The sequence below is a fragment of the Acipenser ruthenus genome, chromosome 21 (assembly GCF_902713425.1).
Source record: "Acipenser ruthenus chromosome 21, fAciRut3.2 maternal haplotype, whole genome shotgun sequence".
In the NCBI taxonomy this organism is placed as follows: domain Eukaryota; kingdom Metazoa; phylum Chordata; class Actinopteri; order Acipenseriformes; family Acipenseridae; genus Acipenser; species Acipenser ruthenus.
Genome location: NC_081209.1, coordinates 27,425,372 through 27,442,226, shown reverse-complemented (window position 1 = coordinate 27,442,226; position 16,855 = coordinate 27,425,372). Strand labels below are relative to the sequence as shown.

Here is a 16,855-nt window from a genome sequence, read left to right as displayed (position 1 = left end):
TTAGGGAGAAAAAAAGAGGAGCCAACTCTTTAAGCTTCACTTTCCATTTCAAGGCAGATGATATTATTAGGAACATACTGTATTGTGCCCTACTTTGAAAAAGGTACCAAGGCAAAGTTTCAGAGGACTAAAACTGCCAAGAAGCCACTCTAAAGAATAATGTAACTGTTTCATGCTGCAGCTGAGCTGCCTCTTCAGGGGTGGAAATAAGACTCTTGCCAGAATGTTAAATGTTTCACACTAAACTCTGGAATGAGGCTGACAAGAGTCGCACACATAACACCCCCTGTGTAAAATGTTAACGGCATTGTCTCAGCTGAGTGGCATGTGATTGTTCACAATGGCTTGCCATGTTCTGGCAGTGTGCAATACTGTTGTTTTTTCTTTCTTCACTGTACCTGTAGTTTCTGAGTCATCGATTCACATTCCTCCATGAGCTGGGGGATGATTTCTGCTTGCTTTCTCAGGTTTTCCAGCTCCTGCACAAACACAACAGAACCATATCAACCGTTAGGCATTTTTTAAATTATGTTAATGAGGAGCCTTTTTATGAAGTCATTTATTTTTAAAACAAAAAGGTTGCTTAAAAAAGAATACACAAGTCACCAGAGAATGAAAAGGTTGGAAGTTCAAACCTGACCTTTCCTTTGACTCTTTATAGCAATTGCACAGCAACAACACTATTTTGATAGGCTTTATCGTAAGTGTCAGAATTTGAAAACAGAAAACATGTTCATGTTAAAAAGTCTCAAATCAATAGAACTGACGAGCTGCTAAATGTACGTTAACACTTTCACACCAGTTCTGTAATAATAACACTTTGTTTTGAGTTTTACAAAAGGCACCAGGGTAAATGCTTTGTCAACGTCGCCCCGAGTTAATCCTTGTGCCAAAAATCACAGCATTCGTTCAGTCAAGGCAGGGATTCAATTATGTAGTCGAGTGAGTAGTCATAAACACTGCGACGCTGCCATTACTCATGGCTCGGCACCAATTGAAACTAAAGAAACTAAACAGATTATTATTGCTGGTAAGGGATGTAGAAGAAAAAGCAAAAGAAAAAATAAACATTTCACAACAAAGAAAAACATCTGAGAGTTGAAAAAAGGCTAATGTCTTTAGATTATAGCGACCCCCGGATATTAAACATGTAACAATGAACCTGCCTTGCAGGGCCAGGACAGAAACATGTGCCACATGGGAATGTCAGCAGGACATGGGCGAAGGTGAACAGCAATGCACTGACAGGGAAAGGCAGGTTCCTCATGTTCCAATGCAGTTGATGCAGTATAACTCCATTTAAAAGTACCTGGGGATGGCCTTGCCTTGCTATTACTGCTGATATATCAAAGGGCTTCAATGCTGTCTCCTTGTGAGAGTGTTGATTTGTTTTGACAAATACCCCAGTTAGTATGAATGGCTCAGGCTTTATTTGCAGTCAGATTGATCCCCCTCCTCAACTCGGATGGTCGGATGATAAAGCAAGGCATTGTAAGTGGTCTTATTCACTGCACATTAATGGGCTCCAGAAACATCTGCTCCCCTCCATGCTGCTGCTTCCATATCAAAACGTTAGTAATTATAATAATGATGATGCAATCAGTCAGTCCAATACAGAGACACTTCAGAGTTCAGTTACAGAAAAGAACAGCATTTCATATTGAGAAGCAGGAAATACTGCTGGAGGAGGCTGATAATAGGCAGTTAGCGAGCAAGCAGCTGCTTCCACTGGAGACAAGAATGAGGCACCTGTCAGCGGCAGGGAGGGTCCCACTGATCAGTGAAGACTGGAAGCAGCACAGCAAGTGAAGGGTTAAGCAACGAGTGCAAATAAAACACAGGTCTCCAAGCGCAGTGACATCTCGATACTGTCAATGGTTATAGATGGAAGTCTGACTCTTGTTTGAAATGCGGTTTTATCTGCAGATGCTGTCCTCCACTCGCATTCCCTTCTCGTGCACAGTTATTTATTTAAACACCTCAGGAGGCACATATTATATTACATTATATAGAAATGAAATTCTAAAATTATTCCCAATTTAAAAAGTTTAAAGAAAAGGCAAACCAGCTATTAGGGACACTACTGCGAAGTGACGTACAACGAAAACCTGCCTAAACTCACTTCATCATTATGATTAATTGTTCCCACTGACTTAAATAATAAGATTTATGGAATTAATGAATTCCCTTGTGGGCTAAGCCAACACATTATTAAGTAGGTTCCTTAAACGCTGCAAAAAAAATAAAAAGTTAAAGAGTTACAGATTTCCGTAAATATGAGGAATTGGGGGATTTTGCAGGCTGGACGCAGGCAATTCAGCCCACGTTCAAATGCACCCGCAAAAGAATGCACACTAAGCAACAAATCAATATTTTCATTTTACTGTTTAAGGTAATCAGTTCCCTGGGGGGAGACGCAGGTACAATTCGTTTGAAGTAGATGCTTTAGCGCTAGATAAATATGTCATCTATACACAAACAGCCATTTTCATGTTTAATAACCTCTCTTTGTGGAGAGGCATACATCACAGCACCAGCACACTGGCACTTCTGCAAATACAGGAGCAATTAGTGGGGACGGCAGACCACTTTACCACAACTCCTTTCTTTACTTCTTTTAGTAGAATCAGCTTAAGGAAATATATGGTTAAAGATGAAGCAGCATTTAAAGGTGGATTGCCATCATGTTTTAACCAATATGTTATGAATGTGTGGTACTTCTTAAAATAGATTCAATTAAAAAATGATAAGCACACGTATTTAGAGTAGGAGGTAAAGACACTGAGAGAAAGGCCTCGGGTTTGTGTAAGTCCTGCCTGACGTCACTGCAGGTTCACCTACCAGGTCTTTCTCTTGAATATCAGCCTTCAGCTCTTCCAGTCTCAGGCTCAGTTTCGCATTGTTCTCTTTCTGGATCTCTGCTTCTTCACATTGTGCTTCTAGCTCTGCAATCTGTGGAGGACACAGCCGTGTGGCACGTGGTCAACAAGAGAACGCAAACAGGAAGGTCAATTGGATTTACAGGAAGTATACACGAACGCGGCACATTTTATGACAAATATATTTACCTGTATCTTAATACATATTCCTACTTTAATGATTTCCACTGCATGAGAGCAGTGTTTTGGATATGTTTTACAATTCCATTGGTGTTGTTAACATTATAATTATTAATGTAAGATTTATTAGATACAAGAACCTAGCCAAGTTTTTATTGCCACATTTATTATATCTTTATGAAATGTTGTGTTTATGAATTATATTTATTCTAGATTAAATGTGTCTTTGTATTTATATATATATATATATATATATATATATATATATATATATATATATATATATATATATATATATATATATATATATAAACACACAAAGATGCACATGCAGTGTACCATTTTGTAATAATTGTTCAATAAAAATTATAAATGAGAAAAAACAAGAGAACGTTTTCATGCAGATAAAACAGCTGAAGCCACGTCCCTTATTTATTTAAATAGTGCACAGCTCTCCTGCTTGAGAACCATCACCATCAATAGCATGAGAACCATCTCTATAAAGCACGTTTTGTGCAGATTTATTAAAGGCCTGCATTAATTATAGTGGTTTTGAATGGGACTGCATTGGAAAATGTGCTGAATTGAAAACAGATCAATTTTTCAAGGAACAAGCAGTGAGTTATTGGAAATAGATGATTCAACACAAAGTGGGTAAATGCCCTTGGAGTTTTCTTGGTGTTTATTTGCAAGCTAGTTCTTCTTGAAACCCTGAAAAATGAACCTTTGGCAAGAAATGCATGCAGCTCTGCTGCAAAAGCATCAGCTGACACTGAAATGAGACTTGCCGGTAAGCCTCATTAAATGCACTGCGTCACGATTACGGAAGCCGTCCGTTTTCAAACTTTAATAAACCAGTGCTGGGCTGCTCTAACCTTTATCCGGAGATGATCGCTCTCTTCTTTGCATGCTGCTAATTGCTTTTTCCACTGTTCTACATTAGTTGCAGACTCCTCCAGCGAGTCGATTAGGCGAGCGTTGCTGTCCCTCAGGGTCTGAAGTTCTGTCTCCCATTTCTTAGCGTTGGTTGTGCTAGAAAGGCAGGTTTAAAAATCACACACATGAGGACAACTATGTGAATTACTCAGCTTTGACAAATGAGTATTCCACTGAAGCTAAACATTCACAAAGCTCCACAAGCAACTAAAAAAAAGCATTGTGCAGTTATTTACAACATGCAGACTGTAGATCAGCATAAATAATGAACTGTAAAACACTTAGTATAAAATGATTCATTATTTAATAGAATTATTAGACTGTATTCACTAAATCTGCAGAAACATTTTAACCTACTAAATATAAGGTTGATTCAGGACAGCCACAAAAAGTGAGGTTCAACTGACTATCATGCGCTTCTCTGCATCGCATCTGCTTCCCAGCTGGAAATTAAAAACATGCAGCAGATCTTGGATGGACACACAGGCCAAGCTGTCAATCAGTGCCGAGTCCAAACCAGGCAGACGACGGCAGGAATTCCTGGAATGTGTACATGTTCAAGGATGCATTACCCCTGTGCCACAGCAGACTTCAACCTGTCATTCTCGCTTTTCAGGTGTGCCTCTACAGGCCCTGCGTGACAAGCCTTCTCGTCATCGGTGCCATTAATACTGGATGGCTGTGTGGAGGATGGAGTCTCACGCCCAGATTCCTGCCAAAGCAGAGCGAAACTGAAGTTCAGAAGAAGCACAGTGACGGCTGCCAGCACCGGCAACTTCACCTTATCCGAACTTCTCTAGGTGGGCAATCCAGCCTGTTTTTGTTGTGCTAAAATTTGAATTTCATGCATAAAATGTTATTGATTTGGATTCAATTAACAATTGCACTTGATGCCTGAATTCTGTCATGTAACTCCACTGGTTGTAATTGAGACACTGCTGCATCCCCTGAGACTGTATCTCTTGCATCTAATCCGTCAGACACAATTTAGCAGTCTAAAAAGAAAAAAGTTTACACAGTCAGACAACTCTTAACAGAGGCTTATCGATTATGAAACAGGTAGAGAGAGAGAGAGAGAGAGAGAGAGAGAGAGAGAGAGAGAGAGAGAGAGAGAGAGAGAGAGAGAGAGAGAGAGATGGTATTGCATTCTCCTTGGATAATCAAGCTGAACAGTTTATCATCATAAGAGTCACGGTCCATTTCTTCTGTCAGATGCTGTTACTAAAACAAGCCCAGAACCGTGTGTCAATGGCAATCGAGTCCTTCTGTTCACTGCAGCGGCCCCATGCTGACCGCCCAGCTGATTGATATTGCATTGTCTTTGGCTAATGGCCTCAAAGTTTGTTCTTAAAAGTTTAGCATCCAATGACAAGCCATGGTCAGATTAGGATAGGAGTCTGAATAGTGTATCCTCATTGTGCTTCTACAAGATCATTTCTGGGTTTTTTTAATTTATTTTTTTAAATTTCAAATCTAGTTCAATCTGGGCAGAAAGGTTTTTCAATAACGCATCTGCATTAAGATGTCTCATCATTAAAGTTAATGAGCATCGTTTGCATAACCTTGATTTTCTCCCGCATATAATAAGCCTCTACTCATCCCTACCCTTCAGATAATAGGACAGGCCTGTCAGCTGGCAGATCCCGAGCATTGGAGTCACTCCTCTTGCAGTGTGGGACAGAACAACAGGGGTGTAGCTGTCTCTACTGTCACAGGACATTCAAAAAATGAAATAGCGCTTGTACTTTACTGCCTTCCAATCAACTACATTTACAACCTGATTTTCTGCTGCCTTCGTTTCAGTGTATTTTTTTATTGTTTGCAGTAATGTTAAGAAGTGGATCAATAAACCAACCCCCAGGCAAAAACACTAGAAAACCAGAAAACACTGGTTAGATCCACTGCTTTATAAATAATTCAAATAGACCCTACTCTCGTACCCTTCCAAATACAGGGTTCATGCAACACTAGCACAACTCTGTCAGAAGTCCTGTCGTACGCTCTGTACAGCTGTCAGGCTGTCTTAAACTAGCACTGCATGGTGGTGTAAGTTGCATGGATGTCATCTGTGACCTCATCGGCTACTACCCTTACCCCCTCTCTCTTTCTATTTCTAACACTGGAAGGATTGTATTACGGACTGGAGAGACTCTCCTCTGTATGTGGCACTGTCCTTCACCCACCCCCCTCCCCTCAGACTGCAGGGTATACAGTACAGTGTAGCGCGGGGCCCGTACTGTCCATTCAGTTTGTATTCCTACATAGTAAACTCCTTACCTGGGAATGATTGCTGGAGGCCTCGGTTTTCTCTTGAGATTTGTCTCTTGCTAGTTTCGCTGCTTCTTTAACTTCCTGGAACTTCTCCGCGAACTACTCAAAAAAACAAACAACAAAAAAAAACATTAAAAAAAATTCTAAACTCATAAGAAAATTGGGTCAACGGGTTTTAACATTTAATGGATGTCCTGGGAGTAGAATACACCCCACAAATTAGTACATGATGTTCTTTGTAAAACTGTGGAGTGTAAGTTTATCTAAGTGTTGTGCACATTATATTGTTACAAGGTCCTACAGCACATTGTGGCACAGGCTCTGCATTAGAGGTCGATACTGCTGAACTAGCCAGGCACCTGAAACATGTTTGTCTTATCAGGTCACTGGTATTATCTAGTTCTGCTTTACAATGGATAATTGACTCAGAAGAAAACAAACAGTCTCTTCACAAACCTTTTATCTTACCTTTGCCAGCTGCTGCTCAGATGAAAAGCCCAGGCCGAAGACGGTATTCGCTCTGCTGTCCGCCCACTGGCCAAACTTCTGGGAAGTCTTTGTGAAGGTCATGTTGGGGGTGATTGTGCTGTTAATGATGACCTGTGAATGAAACCGGCAGTGTCCACAGAGGACCACTATAAAAACACACAAGCGGGACAAAGGGACACCATTCCACCCATGGCTTTAAGTAGTGAGCGGCACTATTCAGCCCTGGGCAGAACCATGGTGAAGCAGTGAAGAACAGCACATATAACACCTGATTTGTAGATCAAGAAAGCCAAGCCGCTTTTGACAGTGAAATAAACAATGCACTTAAGAAGGATTGTAAGGTGTTTTTTTTATTTTTTTTATTTTGGTAAATCTCTGTTCCTAAGAGACTATGACAAGGAATCTTGTGGTTTGTTATTGGCTGCACCTGGCCTATTGAAACAATTGATCCATAGCTTTCACTTCATGGACGACGGACGCCATTTTGTTTTGAAGCCTGATCTTCTCTGGTTTGAAGAAGTGATACTGAAAACACACGGCAGCTTTAACTTTAACCATGTTAAACCATGTTCCAGTTGAAGTTGTAATAGATGGTTCAGAGCTGTGATTCATAGGATGCCCCTACAGCATTTGTGCATTGCTGCTACATGCCCTACGCTTTAGCCTGCATTATTTTTGTGTGCGCTGTATACAGATCTATAGAGAAGCTGCATTAGTTATTTCTGAACACTGCAGAGTTTTCCAGCACCCCAAACCCTGGTACAGACAGATGAGCTGGACTGCTGAAGAGCTTTACTTTGAATAGAAACTGCCTGTGGCGGAACAGCAGTGTGATATGCAAATTACCCAACAATTAAGAGGTAAGTACAAGACAGGTTAATTAAAATGCAGCCTTTGCATCACGGCGATACTACATGCACTGTATCTGAAGTGATGGTTGAAACTATGAATTATAGTCACCATGTATTTCACTGTAACATGGGTACAGAATCTCATATCCTCTTCTTAGCTTGACTCCCTCCCTTTCTATTCTTGATGCCTTTCAAAACCTCCATACACGAGCTGGGAAGTGTCAGTGCAGTAATACGTACCATTGCAGAACATTAACTTTTTGAGACAGTACTCTGTATGATACAGTAGAGAGCATAATCCTTAAAGAGATTTTTACATTTTGCTTTGAATCTGATTCCAGGGTGTTTTAATAGTTGTATCAATCATCTGGATCCACTTGATTAACTATGCAATAAGCAGCTGTTTCTGACTTCAAGGCATTGTCGGCTTTAATAAAAGAAGGATTGTGCTGATAGGTCATGGACCGATCGAGCTCAGTAATGACATTTAAAAAAAAGTATTTTCAGCAATCAGCAAACACGTTAAATAATCAAGGTCAATGCTAGACCAACTGGCTAAACCTTTTTTTTTCCACTATCCAATCAACACATGGAGCTTGGGCTACTATCTCTGAACAGAGCGTTATTTAAGCAAACAAACCCTGCAATGGACACTGCAAGATAACCGACAACAGCTAGTTAAGCACCTGAGCCAAAGAATACAGAATATTTGTGTCTTGGTGTACAGGATTGCTTAGTGTGCTTGAAACTAAGCTGTCTTTACAGTGACAGCTCTGACTGTAAGCTCAGCAGATATGTACCGGTGGGACAATAACCGGATAACTGAGAATCTGACTTGCGTAGATGATCCTCATGGTTTAGAATATTAACACTTTAAAACCCACTTCAAGTAACCACGCAGAAACACTACCTCTATTCCATTGCAAGCTGTTGTTAGGCAAACCGTTTAAGAAAATGAAATAGTTTCAGTAAACTGCACTTTGTTATACTGTGTATCTTCCCTAGATATCTATACCCATGTGCCATTGTTGAAAGGGTTATAAGCTATAATCATATCAATAATATGGGTTGAAAAGTGAGGGGAATCACTGAAAAAATCAACCCTGATACTACTACTACTAATAATAATAATAACAATACTAATAATAATAATATTAATAATATCAGCTGCCTGCATCTTACTTGCAGGTCTCTGATTGTTGCATCTACTGTATGACAGACAGTAGTCTCTGGATTATTAATACCACTCACATCATCATCCTCATCATGGGTAATGCATGTCACTTCAAGTTACATAAATGCACCACATATCATTGGCCATGGCAGGACACATTTCTATTACACTTGAAGATCTTCCTGAATCCTACTAGATTTGTTTTTGTTTTTGGTTTTATTACAGCCGATTCCTGTCCTCTGGTTCTAGGTCCATCTGGTTCTTGGTCCATCTGGTTCTAGGTTTCATCTCTCAGGCACATATATATGCTTTACATATATATGCTACTGAAGTTCAATATATTACTTCTGAAATTATATATGTCCCTCAAATGTATCCCTAAAGCTAATGGTAAATTAATTGGGCTCTTCTAACTAGATTAAGTTCACAGTGCACTCTTTAATAGCCACTAAAAAGACAGCATTGCCATAATTCTAATTCAATCGCTCAGGGGTCATGGCATTACAGAAAAGAAACAACAGAATAGGAAATGGCTCATTTTTTGGTAGTGAGGCTTCATCATGCATGCACTGTACAGGCCAGTCCTGTTGCTGTTGGAATGGATTGTCTGCCCAATGCAGAGATAGTTTCCCATAATTATATAGCACAGGTTTCATTTAGGCTGCTTAGCATCTCCATTATGAGGTATGCCGCTTAACTACAATTGTTAGTTTATAATACAGGATATCCAGACTTTTAATAGCCTGTCCTTTTATGGTAAACCGTGCCATCTGTAAAATGCCATGATACCTTTTCCATTACTGGTGCTGCAAAGTCACATTGTGCTGAGCAAGAGCACACACCACTGTAGAACACCAGTATCTGTGTTCCAAAAGCATCTACTCATTATCTGGATCTCTGTATCTGGAATGTGGTTTTTATACCCAGCACCCCAATAGTATTTGCACAGTATATACAGTATATATGTAAAAAAAAAGCACCAGGCTTTTGCTCACGTGAGTAAGATCTGCACTGTTAATAGCTGTCCTGGGAGCGCTTGCAATACCTTTAGCAATACAGCAAAAAAATAAATTAGTAACAAACTGTCCTTAGAGCATGGAAATGGCACCGGTGCTGACGTCAATGACTTTGTTTTCTCCGGCAGGTGAACTAATGAGTAGATGGTTGGGGACCAGGAATCAAAAGCCTGACTACTCACAATCTGCACTGAACCAAAGCCACTGCTATATTAGAAATAGGTTTGTTTGTTTTTTAATTGAGTATCTCATGGGTGTGCGGATTCATGCTTTGATTTAAAAGGTTATACAGTAATAATGTTCTGCACATCCAGGGGTCTTACAGTGCTACCAGGTGCAGAAATGGGTTGACAAATACTGTAGTAATGACACAGTGTGACATTCCTAGCAAAATACCCTCTACTGCATCCTTGTCAATCACGTTTTCAAATCCCTTAAAAACTTAAAATAACAACTTGTCAGCAAACTGGGACAGGCTGCAGTGAACTGAAATGTCAGTTCTGATTAACACTCCTCTGAGCTGTTATTCGGTGGTCTGAATCTTGTGTTCTGTTCTGCTGTTCTGGGCTGCATGGACACAAAGGCAGCTAGTGGGAGACTGAAGAATACCTGAGAAAATGGCTTACATGCCTACATCACATAAAACACAATTCACGGTTTCCCATTGTCTTCCAGGGCTGGTTTGTGAGAGATGAGCTGAATCATCTGGGGCAGCAGAGCATAGAAAGCGGCCTTCTCAGCTGGGAAGCCAGGTATCATCTTCACCACAGGCACCCAGAACGGCAAGTGGGAAGCGGGAAGTGTGCCAAAACAGAATGTCAGGATGCAGAGTCACAGGCCCCTGGCAATGTCACTTACAATAACAGGATTGCCGTGCTCAGCTCTTAAGGGAGCAGCTTCAGTTACAACACAGAGGTATCGCTTCCCGCTCACTCCAAACCCAAATCCCTCCTCTTTGGTCCTTAGCCGTTGTTTGCACTCCTCCCCCCACCCATTCGAAGTTAGTTATCAGAGATGAATGAAACCACTGTGACAGCATGAAACTACAGAAAAAAACATAATTGCAAACTTGATGTTGGCAGCTGAAGAACATTGAGGAGTCAACACCAAGGGAATTCATACAAAAGTCTGAAAAGCTCATGGTATCAGCAGTTAAACAGCAAGAAAGAAAAAAAACGTTCAGGTGGCATCAATGAACAATGAATCCACAGATTCATCAGCTCTGGTGGAGTCACATACTCAGGTGGTATCCCTTAAGATTATTCTTCTCAAAAGAGATACAGTATTGCACATTAAAGAAGACTAAGTTAACATAAGCCATGAATGCATTATTCTCCAAAAAATTCTCATTAAACCTTCAGAGTAGAAACGGAACAGGATGAAACTAGCCATAGTGTTTTAATGTTAACATCCTTTCATTCCTCACATTATCGTTCCAACTGTGCTTCTATTTCTGCACGGAAAGCAATTTCTTTCTGGAATGTTCCTAAAGTTCTAAAGAATCCCCAGCAGTAGAGCAGCACCCTCCAAAACAGCTGCTTATTAAAAACAGCCAGATTTAGTATGTGTGCACTGCAGCACTTTAATAAGTGCTTCCAGTTCATTTCACACATGGCAGGCAGCAGCTGCATGCCTTCAGTGACAACATGGAGATTGCTAGAATAGGGTACAACTGGTGTTCACAGGTTAGTTGCGTGACTTCACCCATTTCTGGTTTTCCTCTTGGCCAGTTTACTGTACACAGCTGACCCTGCCTCTCATGCTGCAATATGTCTTCTTGCAAGGTGGGCAAGACAGACACACGTATTTAAATATCAATTAGAACTTCCCGTTTAATAAGAATTTTACGTTTCCTTTGGAACACAGCACTAATCTAAACAGTGACGGATCTAAACACCATCACTCTTTGTATTAATACAGATAAGGGTTTTGCCCTGGGGTTATTTATAGACCCACCCACTGACATCAAATACAATAAAGATACAGCAGTGAAATGGTTTTTGAAGAATACATTGCAGGGTGGCGTTATAACGATTGTAAAGATACGCTAATGTTTAGATAATTAAGATAAGCCCACATGTATCCATGACAACATAAAATGTCAAGAAATGTTTGCAAATCTAGTGTTGTGACAGGCTGAGAGGAAATACATTACTTATAATTGCTTACATCAGCCCTCACTGGCAAAAACAAAAAAAGAACATGAATGTAGTGTGTAGTGTGGAGGCTGCTGATGACCTCCCTGACTTTCAACCTCCGGTAAGGAGAGATACCGCTTCTGGTTACAGTCCCTTTATGACAGAACTATACGCTTTCTCTGTGCCGATAGGCTTCCAGGATAAAATACAGCTGAAGGTCTTCTTCTGCCAGCTTCCCGGCATTAAAAAGGTTAAGAAGGTGGATGAACCCTTTTTTTTTCAGGAAACGCAATCGAAGAGCAAGCAGGTGTCCCTCCAAGCTCACAGCAGCACCAGCAGTAACAGAGATTACATGCCAGCAGGGCTCCAAATCTGCACGATTATATGCCTAGTAAGGGGCCTGCTGCGTTGGTTGGCAAGTTATTTTTTCCCATGGCTAATCCTGTCCTAGGTAAGAGTGTGAAAGTTGCTGATGTCGTGTTTCCACTTTCCCCGGCACAGCTTGAGGCAGCAAAGTGGCAACCGGAGAGTCAAGATCCTGCTGCCAAGGCAGTGGCTGGACCTAATGAGCCAAAGACTCCCTTACCTTTGCTTTAGACAGCACGTTAGCCTGTAATTATCATGGTCTAGTTTTATTGTACTTCACTGTCACAAGGATACAAAAAATAAGAATGCTCAAAAGCAATGGCACTTAAATGAATAACCTTTTTTTTTAGTACTTTGTTCAGTGATAATTGAAAAACCTAAAAAAAAAATAAAAATAATAATAATAATAATAATAGGAAGCACAAGTTGGTCCTGCTTGTAAGACACAAAGCAGAGCAAGGACTCTACAAAGACTGCAGAATACAAACTGTCTTTATTATTAAGAACCAGAAAATATTAGATATATTCTCTTCAGACTCCCAACAAGGGAGATCATTAAAATCCAACGACAGCCTCAAAACATGCTGCGTTGCTTAGCAGATGCAGAGCTTGATCTCCGAATTCAGCTTTTCTATTTAGGTTCTACTTTCTTTTCCATACATTGTGATTATTAAACAAACAGAACATCCCAGGAGAGCACAGAGTGCGCTGTGGTGACGTCACTCACAAGGATGGTGGTAGGCAAGGTATCTGTACAATACAAGGCAACCTCTGTATGTAGGGCAGCAGTGTGAAGTAGTGATTAGGGCTCTGGACTCTTGACCGGAGGGTCGTGGGTTCAATCCCAGATGGGGAACACTGCTGCTGTATCTTTGAGCAAGGTACTTTACCTAGATTGCTCCAGTAAAAACCCAACTGTATAAATGGTTAATTGTAAGTAAAAAATAATGCGGTATCTTGTAACAATTGTAAGTCGTCCTGGATAAGGGCGTCTGCTAAGAAATAAATAATAATAATAATAATAATAATAATAATAATAATAATGATGTGGACAAAATGGAATTACTGTCAAACTTTCATTCTCAGACAGATCACCCTTTTACCAGAACAAGAGAACGACAGCTTTTAAAGCAGGTCTTCATCAAATACATGAAATACTTAAATACCTTACAAGAGCAGAAGCCCAGAACTGTAATCCTTTTTTTATGATCACAAGAGCAATTTTGAGAAAAATGCAAATTTAAAGAACTGCTTAATTCTGGAAGGATAAAGTGTTTGGGTTAATGCTGCTTGCAGAGTGCCACAGTCTGCAGCCCAAATGCCAGTTCCAATCAGCTACAGACTAACAAAGTAGGTTTTAGCATACATCAATATTAAATATAAAAAACCCATATATTACAATATCTAATAAAAATTGATTTAAAAAACAACAACAAAAAACCCTATCAGTGTGCATACCTACTGCAGACTGAAGGATGTACATTTTAGTGACTTTTCTGTTATTTGCACTGATGGCATGTGTTAATATCGTACTGTATACAATATATAATACAACTGCAATAGGTTATAATCACCCAACACTGACTGACGTTTGTACCACAGGCTACTTTCTAAGAACTTCATTTTAAGCAACGGCTAGTGGAACACCAGTCCACTTTCACAGCCTCACCAGCCAGCTAATAGTTTCCATGGAAACACAACATGTAAATAGAGGCGGTCAGGCAGAAGGATAAGAGAAATCATCTCAAATAAGCTCTCTCTGTTTTGCAATGAAAGTAATTAACATACTGTATATGGTAGAACAGCAATACTGCCCTGAGTGTTGTAACCACTGGTCATTTCCCTATAGCTGAGGGGATTAAACAGAGGTTAAACGAACCCCAGTTTTACAGACGTTAAATATAATTTACTATCATTTCCTAAAGCATTTACTGATCTACTGTACATTTCTTTGATTATGTTCACGTACATACCACTGAATAGTCGGGTTGCAGGGATACATGCAGAGCAAACTTCTATGGAAAGAAATCACAAGTGAAACTGAAAGGTGGTTTTAAGCATAAAATCAAAATTGCCTTTATTATGCTGTACCAATATATATATATATATATATATATATATATATATATATATATATATATATATATATATATATATATAATCTGATCCAAACACCAGCTTGTGCTTCACTGCAATGAACAAGTTCATCTGAACACACGTACCTTGGAGCCATCGACGCTGATAATCCGATAGCTGTTCCGCGTGCTGTCATAGAAGTAGGACACTGTGACGGCCTGCTTGCTAGCAGGAACCCAGTTCTTCTTGGTGGAGGGGTCAATCTGGAAGACATGGGCTCTGGTGGTGAAGATGGGCTGCTCCCTGGCGTGGGGAAGGACAGGAGAAATGAAGCCATGAGTTTGAGGCCGGTGATACACTACAGAGGAGAAATCCTTTTTGTATGACATTGTAGAGAGAGCAGGCCTGATCTCTGACAGCTACATAAACTGATAACTCAAACAGATCTGTACATTACAAAAAAACAAACAAACAAACAAAAAAACAGCCAGCGCTAAATTTACTTTGCGAGTCAGCTCTCCAGCATTCTGCCCGCAATCTCTGTCCTATTCCTGGTCAGACCATGTGACACCAGGCTGCTCTGGGTTACCAGCCATGGTCTCAGAAGTGCTAATAGAGTTTTATTACCCATCATGCCACAGCAATCCAGTACCATTAGCACATCAGCGCCTTCTTACTCTCAAAGTGGCATGTGTAGTTTCAGAGATAAATAAAACAGCGTCCGGTTCAAAGTGCAATCAGAGAATGAAAGGGTGCGCATGAATTGGATATGCATCAGCCCATATTAAAGTCTATGATTAAAACACACATACAATCATCCCTTTACTCTCTGTATCACTTTGTATATTGCTATTCTTAACTAACAGGAGATGTCTGTGCTTCACAACAGGAGGAGGCTGCGGTACCTGTTAGGCTTCCCTTAAGCTACTGTCTGAAGACGTTGAGATCACAGAGGATTCACAAATCATTTGTCATTCTTATCACATGCAACCACATGTTTCTATACAGATTGTATTAGCATAACAGGTCTGGGGCAGTGGCACTCTGAGCTTTGGCACAATGGTTCTGCCAATAATCCTGACCCAATGAACCCTTCACAGTGTGTCTTCAGTGTGTTCACACTCTACCCCTTCACAGTGTTTCTTCAGTGTGTTCACACTCTACCCCTTCACAGTGTGTCTTCAGTGTGTTCAGACCCAGACCTCCATTTTCTGGATTTTGAGGGTTAACACAGCACACTTGCTTAGGCAGCAGCATATGGGCTTGACGAGTGGTGCTTGGGTTTATATTGTCAGTAGCTTTTGTATCATCTCCAGCAGGGACACTTTGGGTTTGCACTGTCTCTCTTCCCAGGGGACACTTTGTTCTAACTTCTCCACATGGCGTCTTTCTTTTTAGAATCATTACTAGACAGAGTCAACACCTGGCAGGGAATAAGTCTTTGAACTCTGGAGACAAAGATTCAAGACAAACGTTCGAATTATCTTTATGAGAATGAACAATATTGCAAGTAAATAAAAAATAAAGAAAGATTCGTGGAACTATAACTCCTGCTTTATTTATGCCTTTTTTGTTAAAATGTTAAAAGGTTGGCTTGGTGAACTCAAGGTTTGTTATTGTTCACACTATTAATGCTTACCTTGAGAAAGTCTTAGAATTCAGTACAACAGTACAAGGGAAAGGGAAAGGTTCTTGGATGCAAGCTCAAAAATAAAAACTGGAGCCATATGGTCATCCTAAACATAATGGATCTCTAGCAATAAAAAAAGCCTACAGCTGTGCTAACATTCAACCAATTATTTTTTTTTAATCAATAGGAAATCATGCATCACACATTAAAAGAAATGCATTTATAATACAATATAAGGCTGCTACTTCTGTTATTCTGTGTGATAACAGAGGCTCTCAATTTCTTCTTCACCATTTCAGGCTTTGCTATGATCTGAAAGGAGTTGAATGAATTAAGTACATCTTGGCATTTAAGACAGTGCTACTTATTAATCTCCTTTTAAGTTGTCACATCTGAGCTCAGGTATCCTAGAAGCAATGGGATCCATATGTAACTAATACAATCCATAACAATACCTAGACTGCATTGGGAGCCTTAGCTGTTATATTGAATAATATCTCCCCAGAAATCGCCCTCAAACACCCACACTACATGTACAATACTAATATCAGCAGGAATACCTCTGGATACAGAGAACCACAGCGCTGGAGCAGAGGGTTAATGAAAAGGTCAACTCCATTCGAGTCCGGGAAGTTGTACAAAGAAAAGGAGAGATTTTGATCCATTCAGATACAATAACATCAAGAACGGTTAGCCATAAATCTTCCAGGATTGTTCTATTAGTCAGACCCACATCAGGCATCCTGAACTGGTTAGAAGAGAAGCTGTATTGAGACAGGGGATCACCACACCTCTCCACATCCTGAACTGGTTAGACGAGAAGCTGTATTGAGACAGGGGATCACCACA

General features: G+C 40.1%; 1 protein-coding gene across 1 annotated transcript in view; it reads right to left on the bottom strand.

The window, feature by feature from the left end:
* The window catches only part of LOC117427619 (homer protein homolog 2-like), a 31,738-nt gene that overhangs the window by 4,280 nt on the left and 10,603 nt on the right, over positions 1 to 16,855 (bottom strand). The window contains exons 2-8 of the mRNA XM_034901432.2: positions 14,523 to 14,679; positions 6,735 to 6,866; positions 6,273 to 6,365; positions 4,568 to 4,707; positions 3,935 to 4,091; positions 2,842 to 2,952; positions 399 to 479 (exon numbers count right to left, since the gene is read on the bottom strand). Of these exons, the coding sequence (XP_034757323.1) occupies positions 399 to 479; positions 2,842 to 2,952; positions 3,935 to 4,091; positions 4,568 to 4,707; positions 6,273 to 6,365; positions 6,735 to 6,866; positions 14,523 to 14,679 (871 nt within the window). The remainder of the gene's footprint in view (positions 1 to 398; positions 480 to 2,841; positions 2,953 to 3,934; positions 4,092 to 4,567; positions 4,708 to 6,272; positions 6,366 to 6,734; positions 6,867 to 14,522; positions 14,680 to 16,855) is intronic.